The sequence below is a fragment of the Dryobates pubescens genome, chromosome 18 (genome assembly GCF_014839835.1).
Source record: "Dryobates pubescens isolate bDryPub1 chromosome 18, bDryPub1.pri, whole genome shotgun sequence".
NCBI lineage: Eukaryota > Metazoa > Chordata > Aves > Piciformes > Picidae > Dryobates > Dryobates pubescens.
Genome location: NC_071629.1, coordinates 11,514,534 through 11,531,918, shown reverse-complemented (window position 1 = coordinate 11,531,918; position 17,385 = coordinate 11,514,534). Strand labels below are relative to the sequence as shown.

The 17,385-nt window shown below is 37.9% G+C and overlaps 1 protein-coding gene across 1 annotated transcript in view; it reads left to right on the top strand.

Moving 5' to 3' along the window:
- Window positions 1-17,385, top strand: part of TENM1 (teneurin transmembrane protein 1) — a 329,411-nt gene that overhangs the window by 80,212 nt on the left and 231,814 nt on the right. The window contains exon 2 of the mRNA XM_054169769.1: window positions 1,728-2,006. Coding sequence (XP_054025744.1) covers window positions 1,790-2,006 — 217 coding nt within the window. The 5' untranslated portion in view covers window positions 1,728-1,789. The remainder of the gene's footprint in view (window positions 1-1,727; window positions 2,007-17,385) is intronic.

Below are 17,385 nucleotides of genomic sequence, written 5' to 3'. Positions count from 1 at the left end.
CTTTTTAGTCCTCTCCCTTGAAGAGTTTTTTTATTGACTTGAGTGCTTTCAGGCCCAGTTTGTTGAGTAGATGATGTGAACTGCATAGTTTTATATTTTTTTCTTTTAACGCTAGAGCTCTTTATCCAGGTGCTGTTTGTTTCTGAAGAGGTATTCAATCTCAGGTTAAATGACTGGATGAAACTGAGATTTTGTATTTCAAGCAAAACAATGTAGGGAAATGTGGGGAAGAGAAAGCATGCACTCCATGGTGTTCACTTTCTGCTGTTGTGGTCTATTTCCCTCCCTGCCATCCATCTATCCATCACTTCTGTGGGCCTGGGTTTTCTTCTTCCATTACTATGATAGAAGCCTTATTTTCTCTTCAGGCCATGGGCAGTGTTTCCTACTCTGGTTCAGTAAGGTGGTCCTGGAGCACAGTGTTTTGTTTCACAAAATTCAGACAAATTTAAAAGTTCATTTCTCCTTTACAGCCCCCTAAAAGGAAGTGCTTTCTGTGGGGCTTTTTATGTTTGCCTTTTGTGTGTTTTCACTTTTTCTGTGGTTGCTTTTGGAGATTGATATTGCATGCTCCTAGCTGGCACTATATGGGGTTAAAAGTCCTTGTTGCACATGAGCGATGGGCTGATATCAAACTGGGTATTAAACATACTTCCCTCTGCTGCTTGACCTTAAAATCATTAAGAAGCTGTGAGCAATTGCTTTTTAATTAAGCAACATCTCTTTTAGCTTCTATGGTTTTGGTCTTCCAGCAATAATATTCACAGCTCCCTTTTTCTGTTCCATTTCTCTTTCTCAGTCTGTTAATCTTGAAAAACCAAACCCAAATTTGTTTTACCAAAGCTCTGTTTGTGGAAGTGTGCTGCTGTGTAAGGTGTGCCACAACCCCCATTATTTTGTCACAGAGTTAGAATTAATGATGGAAACAGCTTTATGAAGGGAAGGCTACAGGGCAAATGCACTAGTTATGTGTGTGGCTGCAACCCACTAAATGATACTGGATTTGAAAGTCATTTTGGGTATATGCAAAACTGCAAGCTGCAGTTTGGAAGGTTGCCTTGAGGGTCAGTATAGCCCCCCATGTTGGTATGAGTTTAGACAGGAGGTTGTACTGCAGGGTAGAAGTTTCTTCCTCTTGCAATGTCCACACAGTCTAAAAGGAAAACGAACCATTGTATGCTCTTGAGGAGTAACAGTGTGGTGTGTTTTCATTTGTACTAAGTCTGGTGGTTTTCTATAGTGTGAAGTCTGTTACTCTGGATTAAGTATAATTTAAATTACAGAGAAATACTTTAGACGAGTGAGCTTTGTTTTCTTGGCTTCTTATTTTAGGAGATGTAATATGTTCTTCCACTTAAGATGGATATGCATCCCTCTAGAGAAGAAGTAACTATTCCATCTTGGTTTTAATACCAAATGTAATGTATGTCTTGTAATATATTTTGTGCATAAGGCAGGGTTATTGCCTGGTGTGGGGAGAATGCCTAAGATTTGGGTTTCTTCTTTTCTTTTTTCCCCCTCAAGTTGCTGATATCTTCATGTTATTTTTAAAAAAGCAAAATAGTAAGATAAGACATGTTCAGATTCTTTCCTGGATTACAGTATTGGTAATAAAATGTAACTGACCTATATCAACTGAAAATACAATTGGGTCTTTGTGAGTTAAGCTTATGTATGAGATATATGATAAATTATTGTTATTTGTGTATGTTTGGTTTTTTTTCTAGGAGTATTTCCTTAAGGAGTTCCAGTTGCTTGTTTTCATGACTTTGAGCCTATTTAATCAGAGATGGAGCAGATGGACTGCAAACCCTACCAGCCACTGTCAAAAGTTAAACATGAAGTGGATTTAACTTACACAAGTTCTTCAGATGAAAGTGAAGATGGGGGAAAGCAAAGGCAATCTTACGACTCAAGAGAAACTCTGAATGAGTATAGCCAAGAGCTAAGACTTAATTACAACAGTCATAGCAGAAAAAGGAAAAACATCGACCAGCCCACACAAGGTAAATTGTTTATTTATCTACTAATTATGGTTATTACTTTCTGATTACTTACTATGAAACAATATAATTTTCTCAGCAGACAAGCACACGCTTGTTTTTAAAGACTTGTGAAGATGATTCACTTTTAACCTAGATTTAGTCATACCATAATATCAGAAATTTAGGGATTTAATTGTTTGTTTTTTCTTTTAAGTAAAATTGCTTTTCTAGCAGGCTGGACTGACTGGTATTCTGGAGACCATCACATGGTAACTATAGATAAGTATTTCTTCAGTAGTAGCTACTCCTCTCACTAACATTGACTATGTATTTATTACCTTTGTGTATGTTGTGTACATTTTGGTATAATATCAGTGTTGATGCAGACTGTCTCTGTGTGTGCTCACAAAGGCTGTGAATTAATTCAGATGGAACTGTTTTCTTAAAAAAGCTTCTAATCATGCAAATAAGCAAGTCATGTACTGAAGATAATTAGTGTCTTATAACAAAAAAGCCATCAGTTAAGGGTTTTTTAGCCTTTTGCATTACATAGTCAGAAGTCTAGGACAAATATTTGAGAGCTTATGATGGTTGAGCTAAGATGAGCAAAAGCTTCTGTTTGGTTAAAGACTAAAGAAATGGAAGGAGACAAGCAGCATTCCCTGAAAGAGTGCTGTCTGTAGAATCCCATGTGGTGGATTTTAGCACAATTTGTACAGACAAGTGGCTTTTCTGTTCTTTAAATCTGTCATAAATTTGTGCAGGATCATGAAGCAGGTATCAAAGTGCATGTCAGAAGTGGCAAGAGTCCTGTCCTAAAGAGCAGCTGGGGCAGTCACTCTCTGCTCTTCAGAGATGTGGTTGGATTGATCCATTATAGTGTAGCCAATGCTTCTGAGCTAAAAATTTAGATACTTACTATAAAAAAACAACCAAACAAACACACAAAAAAACCCCAAGGAAAATATCCTTCAAACAAAGCAAATCAGTCCCTCACCACTCACTCAAGAAAGCCTTCTCCAATCTGAATATCAAAATAGGTTCTTTTTTCACAAGAGAAAAAAAAAAAAAGACTTTTTGAAGCTGGAAGACTTGTCTCCTCTGATGTGTAAATTAATGCAAAAATTAGAATAGCTGTGCTCCATCACTTTTACAGCTTTTTTGAGTTTACTGCAGATATTCTGCATCAAGTTCCTTTCATAATACTGATGTTATCTGAAAGTACCTAGGATTCATGGGAGCAATAATACCTACCTGACAGAGATAGCTTTAATCCACATACATGCATTCCCTCCAACGAGCTGCAAAACTACAGCACTGGACATGAAAAGGCCATGAACAGATATCAAGATAGTATTGTATAGAAAACTTTAGTTTGATTCATTTTAAATTACTTCTTGTTGAGCATGCTATGAGAGTTTGGGTAACTTAAGATATGACTGTATTGGGGTAACCGGAGACGGCATAAATGTACTTGTAGATCTACTTAAAGCAACTACCTCATTGCTGATAACTCAGGCTATGAAAGCATAACCTCTGCATTGACCTAGGCCTCTGAAAAACTCCCTGTATTTGCAAAGCCTTTCTGCACTTGGCATTCATGTTAGCTGTAGCATCACTGGCTTAGACACATGTAAAAGGGTTGCAGTCATTCTATTGTAGGCATAAGAAACCAGCCTGTGTGTCATAGGTTGAATTTACTCTTCCAGAACAGTGCCTCTGAAAGCAATTGCATTAATAATTTTGGAGAAATTATCAAATCAGTGTGTGTTTCTGCAGGAAGTTGTCAGGCATGAATTTACCTCGCTTACACAGGACTGGCCTGTTAGGAATCAGATTTCTGCTTGCACAAGTGAACAGGTACTTTACACTCATGTTGTAAGATGGTGTTACTGGAAATACATGCCCCAAATTTTTGCATTCAAATTAATTGTTATGAGAGATTGAATTTGCAGATCTTCTGTTTTATGAGCATTGTTATTTTTCTTCTAGGAAGTTATAGTCTTGTATGCCCTTAAACTGCAGAATGAGACTTGATATCCACATTCATAGAAAATCACTTAAGCCCCTGAAGTGGTTCATCAGTAGGCAGGGCAGTACTTGAATACTCTAGGTATATTCTTTCCTGAATTGTCTTAAGTCAGTATACAATTGTTTAATATAACCTGCTTGCTTTCTTGAGTTATTGAGCATAGAAGCGTTTTAAAAAAATACACTTGTGTACTGGTTTGTACCGATGGAGGTGAACTTTACTTGTACTAGAAATCATAGTTTTCTCCTGTGACAAATTCAGTTTGGTCTTTCTAGTGATTTAAATCACAGTTTTCCTCTGCAACAAATTGAACCTGAATGTTTGGCCTGGCAAGCAGCAAAGATTTGCACTTTTTAAAAAATGTTTGAGCTCAAAACTCAAAAAAGAGCAGAAAAAAGTTCGTAAAGCTGAGTGGAAAATTTAATATTTCAGCCAGAGTTTGATTTGATTGCATCTTAATGTGTTATTTCCAAAAGGACACCAGGCTTCATGGTATGGAGCCTGGGAATTGGAGATTTCTTGGCGATTCCTGGTAGTTAATCAGTCAATACCAGAAGAAAATCAGGTTAATTTTTAGAGTCTAAATCTGACATGAGTCTATAAAATTGGAGATGGAATTTTAAATCCATTCATTTATAAAATTCCTCATCAGAATCTTTAACAGAGTACATTTTGTAAATGTTAAAAAATATAAAAATCAAACCCCAAATCCCTCTTTTCAAGGAGGATTGTTCTGCATAGAGAGCACTGTACCGTGCCATTGCTTACGACAGTGGCGTTAAACGAACCAACCCATCTATTAAAGCTCAAGGGACATCCACAGCTGTATCCCCAGGTAGTGCCATAATATTCTTTTCCAGCTACTAGCCACAACTGAAACAATGCCCTGTACATAACGTGTGATGAATGAATGGATTGCACAGTGAGGATAAAATCCATGAGCTTTATCCATGGAAGTCGTGAGAACAGACAAGAAAACAGACATATAGTAGCAGCCATGAATGAAGCGATTATGGTGAAGGGTGAGAGAGCAGTCACAGGAGTTCTAAAGATGGAATGAGAGAAGACAATTTTTTTAGAATACAAAAAATAATAGAGAAGCTTAGAACAAGTGTCAGGGTATCTGTTCTGATCTAGTCAGTTTTATGAAATGAATCACCAATTTGGATGTTTATAGAAACTGGAGGAATTTATATTGGCTGCTTAAGCGTGGTAGGTTATATAAATTACACTGAGAGTCATCTGAATTTAGTAAACAGCTTCAGAGTAAAGTGTGATTTATTGCTCAAAATACTGATATATCTTAGCAGTTTCTGTGAAGCTTTTTTGTTACGAGCAGTTTGACTATTTCATTGTTACTATCAATATTGAGGATTTATTTCTATGAGAAGTTTTGGCTGAAATCTGAGATTATGTAAGCTCATTACAGGTGGGTATTTATGTGTTTGCAAATAGAGACAATCTGTATAAACCACAGGGCAGGAACTCGAAGGAAACCTTTTAAAAGCTCCCAAATACAACCTACAGGACTGAGTAGCACAGTTAGTATTTTGCAAAATATTTTTTGTGTCAGTTTTCTTTGACAGGCCATGTGATCATGCAAATTACAGTGATTTTTCTTTTAAAGACTGACAACAGAACCCAAATGTGGAATACTTAACTGCTTCAATAATTGTGTGTCCCTTACAATTCCTGAAATTCTGTCTAGAATCTTACTCCTCAAAGAGGAACGATTCATTGGTTAGTTTGACATGTCTTGTAGATAGGAATGTGAAAGAAAAAAGCCCTCACATGCAGTAGGTGCAGAATTCATGTATTGATTAAGGAATGATTCTGAGGTGTTATTCTTGAGATCTACTAATGATGCCCCTCACAAAGAGTGCCCCTCACAAAGGTAAATTGTGCCTCCTGAGTTATTTGCATTAGAAACTTGTAGTTATCTGACAATCCCAGACTGAACAAATAACACTGCAAACTGTTTTAGCTGAGCTAGGTGTTACTGGCCTAACAACTCAATGTGAGCAGTTAGCAAATTCTCCTGGCAAAGCGTCATCAACTCCTGAAGAGGCAGCGCTAATCGCATAATGTGCACATCTTCAAATGCATTCCCTTAGTCAGTGGAATGTTCAAACTCCTGTTTATCTGAAGATATGTAAATCTGCAATATCTCATCCTGGCAAGAGCATCTTAGGAAATAAATTCCTGGCAGACCCAATATCATATACTTGGGGGATATTGGCAAGCATAGTAAATTAATTCCTGGAAGAATTGGTAAACATGGTGTTTTGTACTTGAAAGAAATGGGGTAGAATTGGCAGAAGTTATCATAAATGTTGTTCTTGCTTGGAAATTGGTTGATGGACATGGCTGCCAGGAGAGAAGTTTTTATATCTGTACCATACATGGATAGCACTTCTAGCTTATTTGTGACATGTTTACATCATTAGAGCTGTTTTCTTCCACAGTTTTCATGGTTTCCACCAAAGTAAATATGAGAGGAGCTGTACTCTACAAATACTGGCAGTACAAAAGAGCTTTATGGCTGTTAGGTTAATTATAGATTTGTAGAAAACACTAGTTTAGAGGAATGAATTCCTGATAGGATAATCATCTGGGATTGAGTCATTGGCATGATAAAGTTTATTGATCGTTAACAATATGAGCATACGGCGGTAATTTCTGGTTAGACAAACATGTATTTCCTGGCAAGATAAATATACTGATCTGCATTAGAGGCAAGGCAAACTGGAGTTATTCCTAGCAGGAGGATCCAACAACAAATATTTTCTGGTAAATCTATGTGAAAAAGTCAATGTTTCTAGTGTTCTAGGAAATGACATTTCGGAGTGCTTCACAAAGTGACCTTTTCTGCTTTCAGCCCAAGTAAAGAAAACGTTTCTGTAGGACAAAAGCTGCAGATTTGTAACATATAAAATGTTTTCTAAGAGAAAGTATATAAAATTATCTTGAGGAGCAATAGGTAACAGATCCAGCTCAGTGGTCAGAATCTTCTTTGAATGAACTCCATTGGCTTCATGAAGGGGCATGGGTCAGTGTGAGAAAGCTGTGCGCTTCAGCCTAGGGCACTTCTGTCTCATCCTGGATTTCTCTTTTAGCTTAGTGCTGTTGCCATCCCATTCCAATTTCTGCCCTCTGTTATGTTCTAGCAGTGGTGAGGATACATAGGCATTAGAAATGTTCCATTGCTGACGAGCACTTTGTTTTTCTAGAAAGAAAAAATTGTATGTGGGGTGTACAAATTGCCATCTTGTTTTGCTCTGCTTTAAAGTTCAGCAAATTTAAGCTTACTAGAAAGGAAGATTTAAACACATGTAACTCTTAACATCGTGTAACCAGTCAAAAACAATTTTGGTTACCATCATAGACATAAATATAAGGCACGCTGACAAGCACTGGTAGGAAATTGTCCTGTCAGGAAAATGTCATGGTGGTTTTTTGTCATCCGTGAAGTAGCAAAAGCTTTTCCCACTATAGCCATATTCTGCTCTGATTTCAGAGTTAGGTAAATCCATTCAGGGCAGCAGATCTGCTTTGCATCTGTATCAGGGCTATGGAGAGTTGAATTTGGGCTGGCCATAGTGTCTTTTGTTTCAATGGGTTTATTTTTAAATGGCATGTGAAAGTAAATAAACCTCTATGCTTAAACCATTGCATGTAACAGTGCAAGAATACTCTAACATACCACAAATCTGTGGTCTTCTGAGCCCTCCCAGAGGAAATTGATGCCAGCACCTATCAAAACTGTTGAGGTATTTTGCATTATTAAAATCATAGAATCACAGAATGTTAGGGATTGGAAGGAACCTCCAGAGATCAAGTCCAATCCCCATGCCCAGGATCATCTATGGCAGGCCACATAGGAATGCGTCCAGGCAGGTTTCGAATGTCTTCAGAGAAGGAGACTCCACAACTTCTCTGGGAACTGAGTTCCGGTGCTCTGTCACTGTAAAGGAGTGTCTCCTTGTGTTGAGGTGGAACCTCCTGTGTTCCAGCTTGTGCCTGTTGTTCCTTGTCATTGTCACTGGGCACCAAAAAAAGGGAGTAGCATCTTCATCTTGACACCTACTCCTCAGCTATTTATAGCCTTCTCTTCTTGAGACTAAACAGCCCCAGTTCTCTCTGTCTTTCTTCACAGGAGAGATGTTTAAGTCCCTCAGTCATCCTCATAGCTCTCCATTGGACTGTCTTCAGTAGGTCCTTGTCTCTCTTGAACTGGGGAGCACAAAACTAGTCTCAGTATTCTTAATGTGGTCTCACTAGGGCAGAGTAGATGGGGAGGAGAACCTTCCTAGGCCTGCTGGGCACACTTTTAATGCACACCAGGATGCCATTGGCCCTCTTGATGATAAGGGCACATTGCTGACCCGTGGATAACTTCCTGTCCACTAATATTCTGAGGTCTTTCTCCATGGATCTGCTTTACAGCAGGACAAGCCCTAGTCTATACCAGTGTCTGGTGTTATTCCTCCCCAGATGCAGGAACTGTACACTTGTCTTTATTGAACTTCATAAGGTTGCCCTTTAGCCAGCTCTTCAGCCTGTCCAGATCTCAATGGATGGCAGCACAGCCTTTCAGTATGTCAGCCACCACCACCACCCCAGTGTTGTATTATCAATGAATTTGCTAATGGTGCACTCAGTCCCTTCATCCAGGTCATAATGAAGATACTGAACAAAACCGGACCCAGTACTGATCCCTGGGGAACAGCACTGGTCACAGGCTTCTACCTGGACTCTGATGCAGGTGAAGAATGAATGAGGAGAGATGTGATGCTGGACCTTATATTATTAGAATCTTGTATCACTTCTTTGCAAATGCCAGACATTTGCATTTTAGACTTTTAATGTTGTCCACAGCATTATTTTCCTAATTACAGAAAGTATTCTGAGAACCTAATTTAAGCATGTTTTGTACCTGCATACTTTAGAGCAGGGACCTGAAATGTAATGAAGATGTGATGTGTGTGTGTATCCCTAGTACTGTCTCGTAAAACGGCCTCAGCTTTCAGCAGAGGGTGATTTAAAGGTCCTTCAAATTTCTGGGCTGTATAGTAGCGGAAGGAAGCGATAGCTAATAAGCTCCGTCTCCTGCTGCTGCATGTTACACCATCTGGTCTGAGTGTTTATGAGCTTCATGTTGTCCAAAAAAAATTACATATGAGGCAGAGTAAGAGACTCCACACTCCTAAAGCTTTAGTGCATTGTCTCTTCCTGTATTTCCTTACAGAAATAGGGGCTCCTGATGTGCTGTGCTGTGCTTTGTTTGGCTGGTTATCTTCTAATCACAGTGATGTTACTGTCTCCCAGGAAAAAAAAACAACAGTGCAATGAGCAGTTCTCTCTGGCTTCCTGGACTGCAGCCTTCTACTCTGTGAGAAGGATCTGCAAACGCTAAGAAAGAAAAAGCTGCACTTAGATTCAGCCCCCCTCTGGATATTCTTTCTTGATTTGCCAAGTAATTGGAAATGTCTTTCCTTGGAATAACTGGTGAGGAAACTGTATGCTTGTAGCTTCATTTAAAATGTCGTGGAGGGAGCAGTTTTCCTTGCCCTCATCAAATCAAAATACAGGAGGCAAACTGAATGTTCAAAGAGCCTCTTTTCCCACATGGCTGAAGTGGGTGCTCCCTTCCTAGATCACGAGTATCTTACAAAATCTTGCAACCTGCTGTTGCCATTCCTGTAATGCTGTTTTCAGTCTCATAATATCTGCCATCATCTCAGTGAAAAAAATGCCTTGTGTGATCAAAGATAGTTTCATTCTCATAAGTAATTCTTTTGATTTAAAAAGTGAATATCTGAAAGAGGAGAAAAGTGAGAGGAAAAAAAAACCTACTGAGAAAGGAAATCAACAAGAGAAGGATCACAGTGCATTTCCAATCCCCTGCTAACAAATCTCATCTAAGGAATAAAAAAAGCATTCTCCAAATGTTACACAAGCTTAGCAGTCCATTTGCCAGTGTACAGATACAAATGACAATGCTAATTTCCATTCTCTTCTCCGAATCACAAATTTTCTGTAGTGTAAAATGCCAAAAATGATAGAAATAAAAGCCAGGAGGAGAGAGTAACCCAAACAGGGTAACAGAAACTGAGACAGAGTAGTCCTTCCAGGAACCTAGGCCCAATACTAATGGAGTATCTACAGCAGAGGCCTAAACTTTTGACTTAGTATATTTTAGAATTGTGTTTGTCAAGGTCTGAAATTACTTCTGTAAAATGCGCTTCCTCTACATTAGTAGAACCTCTTCCAGTAACACTTAATAGAATCATAGAATCAATAAGGTTGGAAAAGACCTCAAAGATCATCAAGTCCAACCTGTCACCCAAGACTTCATGACTACTAAACCATGGCACAAAGTGCCACATCCAATCCCCTCTTGAACACCTCCCGGGATGGTGACTCCACCACCTCCCTGAGCAGCCCTTTCCAATGGCTAACAACTCTCTCTATGACGAACTTTCTCCTCACCTCGAGCCTAAACTTCCCCTGGCACAGCCTGATACCAAGAAGATCTGTTGTGTATTAAAACCAATATATGAACAAACATAAAGAGTGATGAAGCAAGTATTACAGACCATGGGAACCAGTGAATGATCTGCGCTTGTCCTACAAGCCGTTTTAACACACATACTTGTGCTGTATCTTCTCTGTCATTGCATTTGAAACAAAGAACTGTCTTAATTTCTGGAACTACAAATCTGTTGCACTTATCTTCATTTATAGAGCAGATGCTGAAACAGAGTAACATTTCTTCCCAGGGTATCTCAATTATGTATCTGTCAGAAGATTTTGTACTTCTCAAAATAAAGAACTGTCAAGAAGTAACTGTCAAGAAGTAGCTCAGTGAGTCAATGACATTGCTGTGTATCTGGAGGAACAGCAGGGTGGGTGTATCCAAACTCCTTTAGTGCTTGGGCTAGTTTTGCTTTTGAGACTGAGACACGGATACTTCTAAACTTTGGGTTTTAGGTGTTTATGTTAAATAAATTGTGAATGCAATTTAAAATCTAGGATTCTCCTTTTAAAGTTGCAGTTTTATTGGGAGCTGCTCAAAAATCAGTTTCCTGCTGTCACTCATTAGGAATGCTTTGCATGTGGATGAGGTACCTTTAGCTCAGATGGAAAGACAGCATGGAATAAATAAGATAATGTTTAAAACCACCACCCCCCCAAGCACCAGTAATGTAACAAAACAGTAAGCACTGAGTAAGGTTGTTCTAGTCATTTCCAGCTGTAACCTCAGGAAAAAAATAGTCTGAGGACCTACAAAAGTCACATATCAAAATATAAACAGGTGCTGTGAAATTTATCATGAGATTATGAAGCCAGCAAATTCAAATGATAGTGTTAGCACAGTGATTAATGAGACATAAATGTTAAGTTTTGTAAAATATGTGAAAGATTAACAATGTTTTATTCTGAACTGTCTTAAGTATCATGCTCTGAAATAGGCTATTACAGAAGTCCTAGTCTTTCTTTCTGGTAACTGAAAACAGTACTATCTGAAAAGCCAGATTGAGTGTTGCCACTGACTTAATCAAGGTAAGGGGTTTAGCTTCACACATGATTTTTTAACTGCCAAGAAAAGTGCAATTGTATGAGCCAAGACTGTTACTGTGTTCCACAGATGATAATGAGTCCTCACAAAAATATGTAGTGTTTGTGGTTAAGAAGCTACCATGGAAGGAAAAATTAGCGTAATCTTAAACATGGAGAAAAAATCCTTGCAGATTCAGGAACTGTTCTGAAAAACTTCTGTTAATAAAATTGATTTTAGTTACACCAAGATTAATCTATTTTAATTTTTATCTGCTCCCTTAAATTTATTTGCATTTTAGTTCTCTCTCTGAGTGGAGAATTCTTTACTCAAAGGACTTGCCACTCTTCTTCTCTCCAATTCATACATCACTTAAGATTGCTTCCATTCAAACAAATGAAGACACATTGGTCTTAAAGTGACCTAAGTAAGGGGATAAATGGCCCAGTGTGCTTAACTACATGATTTATCTGAGGGTTTTAGTTAAGCTTTCTAACAGTTCTGCAATATTGATGGTTTTCCCTCTCTGGTAGAGGTGTACAGTTCGTCTGGGTAACAATATAAGCAGCAAAGTATTTGCCAGACATGCTTAAAGCTTCCTTGCTTCTAAATATTTTAATAGGATGAAAGTGGATGGTGTTTTAGAAATACATAGAAACTTGAATTCCTCGTACTTTTAGATTGGAAAGCAAAGATTATTCACATCTGATTTTCTTAGCAGCATAATGTAATAGAATAGAATAGAATAAACCAGGTTGGATAATAAAACATCCTAGAAGTAGATTGTTAATTTTTTAACCTATAAAAGTTACAGAAATGCAAATGCAGGTAACATAGTAAGTGGACATTTAGGAGTATGTTACTTTCTAATTAATTCACTTTATTGATCATTTTTTATTCGAAGTCTTATGAATGGAAGCTCACTTGTGCTTTGATTAACTGTAGAATTTTATATCTCTGGTATCATGCAAAAGGCTTGCATGATTTACTTCAGCATTGTTCAAGAGAGGTAAATAATGAGTAAGCACTTGTCATAACTTAAACACAGAAACACTGGTGTAAAAAGGATGTAGTTTTCTTTTTGCAGATGTCTTTTAGTGGCCTGTGAAACAGGCATGCACTTCTCTTAGAAAGTAAAGTTTTTTAATTCTGATCAAAGAGCAACTTAAAATCTTGTTTAAAACATTTGCACTTAGTTCAGTTTGAACATATCAACTTTTTTTCTTCTTTTCAAATATTTGCATGAAATTAATGATCTCTGTTTCACCATCTGTTGAATTAAAAACAGTACTGCAACTTGTGCTGCTGTAATCAAGACAAAAACTTTCTCATTTTTTAATAAAAGTCCCATCAGGACACTGATGATGTGGTTGTCTCTAATGTCATTTTGGGGCATACTTTTAGTCCTTTCTGGTAATGAAACTAAATAAATTGATTGTTGCTAATAACTTTAGTAGGAATCAAAGGATTGTGTATTGTCCTACATAAATTTAGTTATTCTGTTCAGCTAGAGGCTGGAATGAAGTTTTAATTTATTTTTTTTTCAATATTCTTTGGCAGTTTTCATATTAGTTCCTGCACATGTGTGTATAAATAGAGATGAGTATGCATGTAGTGTTGTGGTAGTCCAAGGTCAGAACTGCCAGGAACAGAAAAAAACGAAGCAGCTGTCCAGACTCAGACTGCAACAGACTGAACTAAAACTAAAAATCCTAAAGTTACATTCCCACTGATCTACCAGTGAAATTCATTTAGAGTTATCTTTGTTTTCCTTTTTACGCCAAAATATTCAGCTAGAGTGTTTCAGTAGCTGTCCTTTTGTAAAGGCACAGGCTAAAACCGTCCCAAGTGTTGACATAGTAAAAAGAAGTTCTAAGGTGCAGTCCGGTACTCTGCTGTTTAGTCCAGAAAAACAGCCAGAGTGGTGTGTTTTGGTTTTGGGTGTGGTTTTTTTTCTGAGATTGTACTGTACATATGGAGATGTGTATATGAAAAAAAATGCAGAAATCAGAGGTATGTGCACATGCATGCTGAATCTGGACCAATTTGTGGGGTTTTCTGTGCAATTGGAGTTAGTTACGAAGAGTTTAAATAGATTTACAAAATAAATATTAGAAATTTTGTTTAATAGGTGCCCCCAGAGGTTTTCCCCTGTGTTGCTTGGAAAACATGTTTGTAATTTCCTCTCACTGTGGTTTCTTTTCTCATTTTGTACTTGGGGATGCAATAAAATATCTTTCTTTTTTTTTTTTAATCTTTTGGTCTCTGGAAGGAAATGCAGAATTCATGAAGGGAAGGGCATGGTATGAAAAAAATAAATCCCTGTATTTCAGCTGAGAAAGGTAGAAAAGAAATTATTTCCTATTTTTGCTGGATTTATCTTAATTTACATGAGCATATCTTGGACAACTCTTTTGTCAGTCACCTACTGTAAAAATGAGGATGAACACGCAGTACCTATCTGCATGAGCAGCAGTTCTCCTCTTGTGACTGCTGTCGTGCAAACCGCATCTTTGTTCCTCTAAATGTATTTCCTTTCTCCCTTTCTCCTCCTGTATATCCGACCTTTCTGAGTAAGTTTTATATTCAGTAATATTTACTGAGCTCTAGTGAGAAAAGCAAAATGAGCAAAAGTGTAATAAATTTATGGCAGTATGTGTTTGCATGACCTTGCTGAGCAGAATACAGTTTAATGTCAGCATACACTCACCATGTGTCTGGGACAAAGGGCAAAGCACACCCTTCACCTAACCAGTCCGCACAGGCAAAACTTTCAGTGTCGTACTATTTGCATAGGTAAAGCCAGCTGAGGCATCTGTATGTAGGAATGTGTTATGCCAACATGGAATTTTCATATGTTTCTTGATGTTTTGGTGGGTTTTTTTGGCTTCCTCTACCCCTACCTGAGCTTTAGAAGTTTTCTGTGATATTTGGGAATTTGTGGTGATCTTCTTAAAAATTCATTTTCCACTGATTAAATTCCTTAATAAATGAAAGCATTAATTTTAGTGGATTTGGTTGATTTAGTTGTTTAAAAAAAACAACCAAACATCTAACACTGTGGTGGGTTAGAGTTTCCCCCCCTCAGCATTAGCTTTGCCGGACCAACTCAGTTAGAAGCAAATGAAGCTGTATTTACAAGCAGGAACTACACTCTACAATGGAATACAATGACTATGTACAAAATGTACAGTATTTACAATATTATACAGATATTTACTATTAGCAAACAATATGAAAATCCCCCTGGTGAGAGACCAGGGAAGCTGTTCCGCTGCCTCCCCCTCCCCCTGTCCCACAAGAGAGAGAGAGAGAGAGAGAAGCAGAGAGAAAGCAGTGAGCTAGACTTAACTAAACAGCTCAGACAAGGCCAGCTGCCAAAGCAGGTTAATCTCTCCTGAAGCGAATCAAAACAGCAGAGATCAGAAGAGAGAATTGTTTAGGTACAGCCTATCTTATTCTAGATATTTATCCAATGAATTTATTTAGAATAATCTTTTGTTTTCCTTTTTACACCAAATAGTGACTTATTTATATTTTTCTACTTTCCTGCTCAAAATCTGTAACTAAATTTTAAAGGCATAGCCTAAACCCACCACAGACATGCATTTAGTATTTTGCTTTAGTCTTTGGATTAAGACTGTTTCTTTTCCGTAGAATTTTTCTGTGAAGATAGAAGAGAAAATTAATTTTCTTTTTTTGCTTATGGGTGAAAATATGAAAAACACAGATTTGTGGTTTTTATGCTAGTTCTGTATGCAGTCAGTCCTTTGACTTGACTAGTCATATCACTTTCTATAAATCAGAAAACAATGGCTTTAGCAAGAAAAAATGTACATTACAAATTGTGTTGTAGCATGTGTCAATACAAAACCTTGAGTGTTTTGTCAGAAGTGTGTAATTAGTGCTTTTGGAGAGGAAATATTTGCAGGCTTTCTTTGGCCAGTTTGATTTGCTTATAGATTCTTGGAGGATTAATCGAAGTGTTGATTCTAGGGATACAGTTCTTCCCAGTATCAGTGAGAATTATAGGTGTGACATCAGTTTAAGCTGATATTGTAGTAGTGATTACTTGATGCTTGCAATTAATTGTTGGCTATTGATCTGCAGAGTTTAGGTGCTCAGTGAGAAGTATGCTAACAGTTTGCTTTTAGTTTGTGCTTAGAAAACAGATCTGCTTTCAGACTATTATAGAAACCTACTTACTCAATTATTTGTCCTTCTTTACATACCAGCTGCTGCACCAGACTCAGGAAGATCTCACTGATTCATGTTTTCAAAGTACCTCTTGGCTCCTCCCCACACTTTTACTACTTTAGTAGTATTATCCACAATTAAAATCTGACTTGCTTCCCAGGGATTTCACAGGGACAAGGGATCAGTGATAACTCTGGATAGCAGTCATTGATGGGTTGGACGCAATGATCTTGAAGGTCTCTTCCAACCTGGTTTATTCTATGTATTCTATGTATTCTATGTACTAACGCTTTCACCACAGGATAGGTTTGTTTATTGTTACTCATTTAAATACTCCTGCTTTCCCATTAAGGGTTGTCATCGCTTCAATCCATGCTGGTTTGGGGCCAGAAGATACAGGTAGCATTTCCTTTTCCCTTCATTGTTGTGTTGGACTTCCCTCTGTGTTCTCAAGTCTCTTTTACCCCATGTGGCAGTGCAGCTGTTCAAATAATTTTTGGTTGCGAAAGGAAAGGTCCTTCAAAGTAGTCCAGTGTGCTTTCTACCTTACTTTAAAACAAACCAAAAACCACAAACCAAAAAATGAGGGCTTCTAGCTAGCTAACATCTTCCTTTTTGTTTGTTTGTTTGTTTTGTTTTGTTTGTTTGATTGGGTTTGTTTGGGGGGTTTTCTAGGGATTTGTTGGTTGGATGGGTTTTTTCCCCTGTTGAGCTTTTGGGTCAGTTGCCAGGTGTTCACTTCAGCTAGCTGGAGGCTGGTGCCACTAGCAAACAAATTGAAGTGGCTGCCTCTAAAAATTTTTATTACTCTAAGTAAGCAAGATGTTCTCTCTGACAGGAAGAGATTTTGGAGTTGTAGAGAAAGGGAAGAGGTTGCATTGGATACCTCAGTGCTATTTACTGCTTGCAGAAATGTCTGTATTGTGTTTGTTGGAATAGTGCTGAGCATACCTTCAGGGATATAAAAGCTATTTAGCTAATTTGCAGCTTTGTATTTAGGCTGTTTCTCCAGTTCATGAATTCCTGGCACCCATCTGTGTGTCATGCAGCTGCACTAGACCTCAGTACAAAGTGTCTGCTTTGGCCAACTTCTGAACATTATTCCCACTCTCCAGTGAAGCATTATTCAGCCTTGAGTTCACCCATATGATGAATATTCATTTCACAGATAATTATTGTCACCCCTGAACAGCTCCACTCAAAGAAACCAAACTTCTCACACCACCCATCATTTCTGTCACTATTTTGGCAGCATGAAGCTTATGATTTCTCATGTTTTAATAATGTTCCATCATCTGTTGTATTAGAGTTAGAAAACACTTCCTTTATACAATGCTTGATGCTTTAGGAAGACAAGAAGAGGCATCTGCCACTCACCTTTCCATGGCCTGCCTTAAATCCCACACCTGAATGTGATGTAAGAGCACAGTGAGCATAGACAAAGTGCTGCTTTGCTGTAACTTGGTCTTCCAGTTTAGGTATCTGTTGTGGACAATTGAGTGCTCAGACCTTATATTTCAATATTTTTGAGTTTTTCTCAGGAATTGTAGGTACTAAAAGAAATCTCTATCCTTAAATTGTCTGTGGCAATGGATTTATCTGAACTGTCA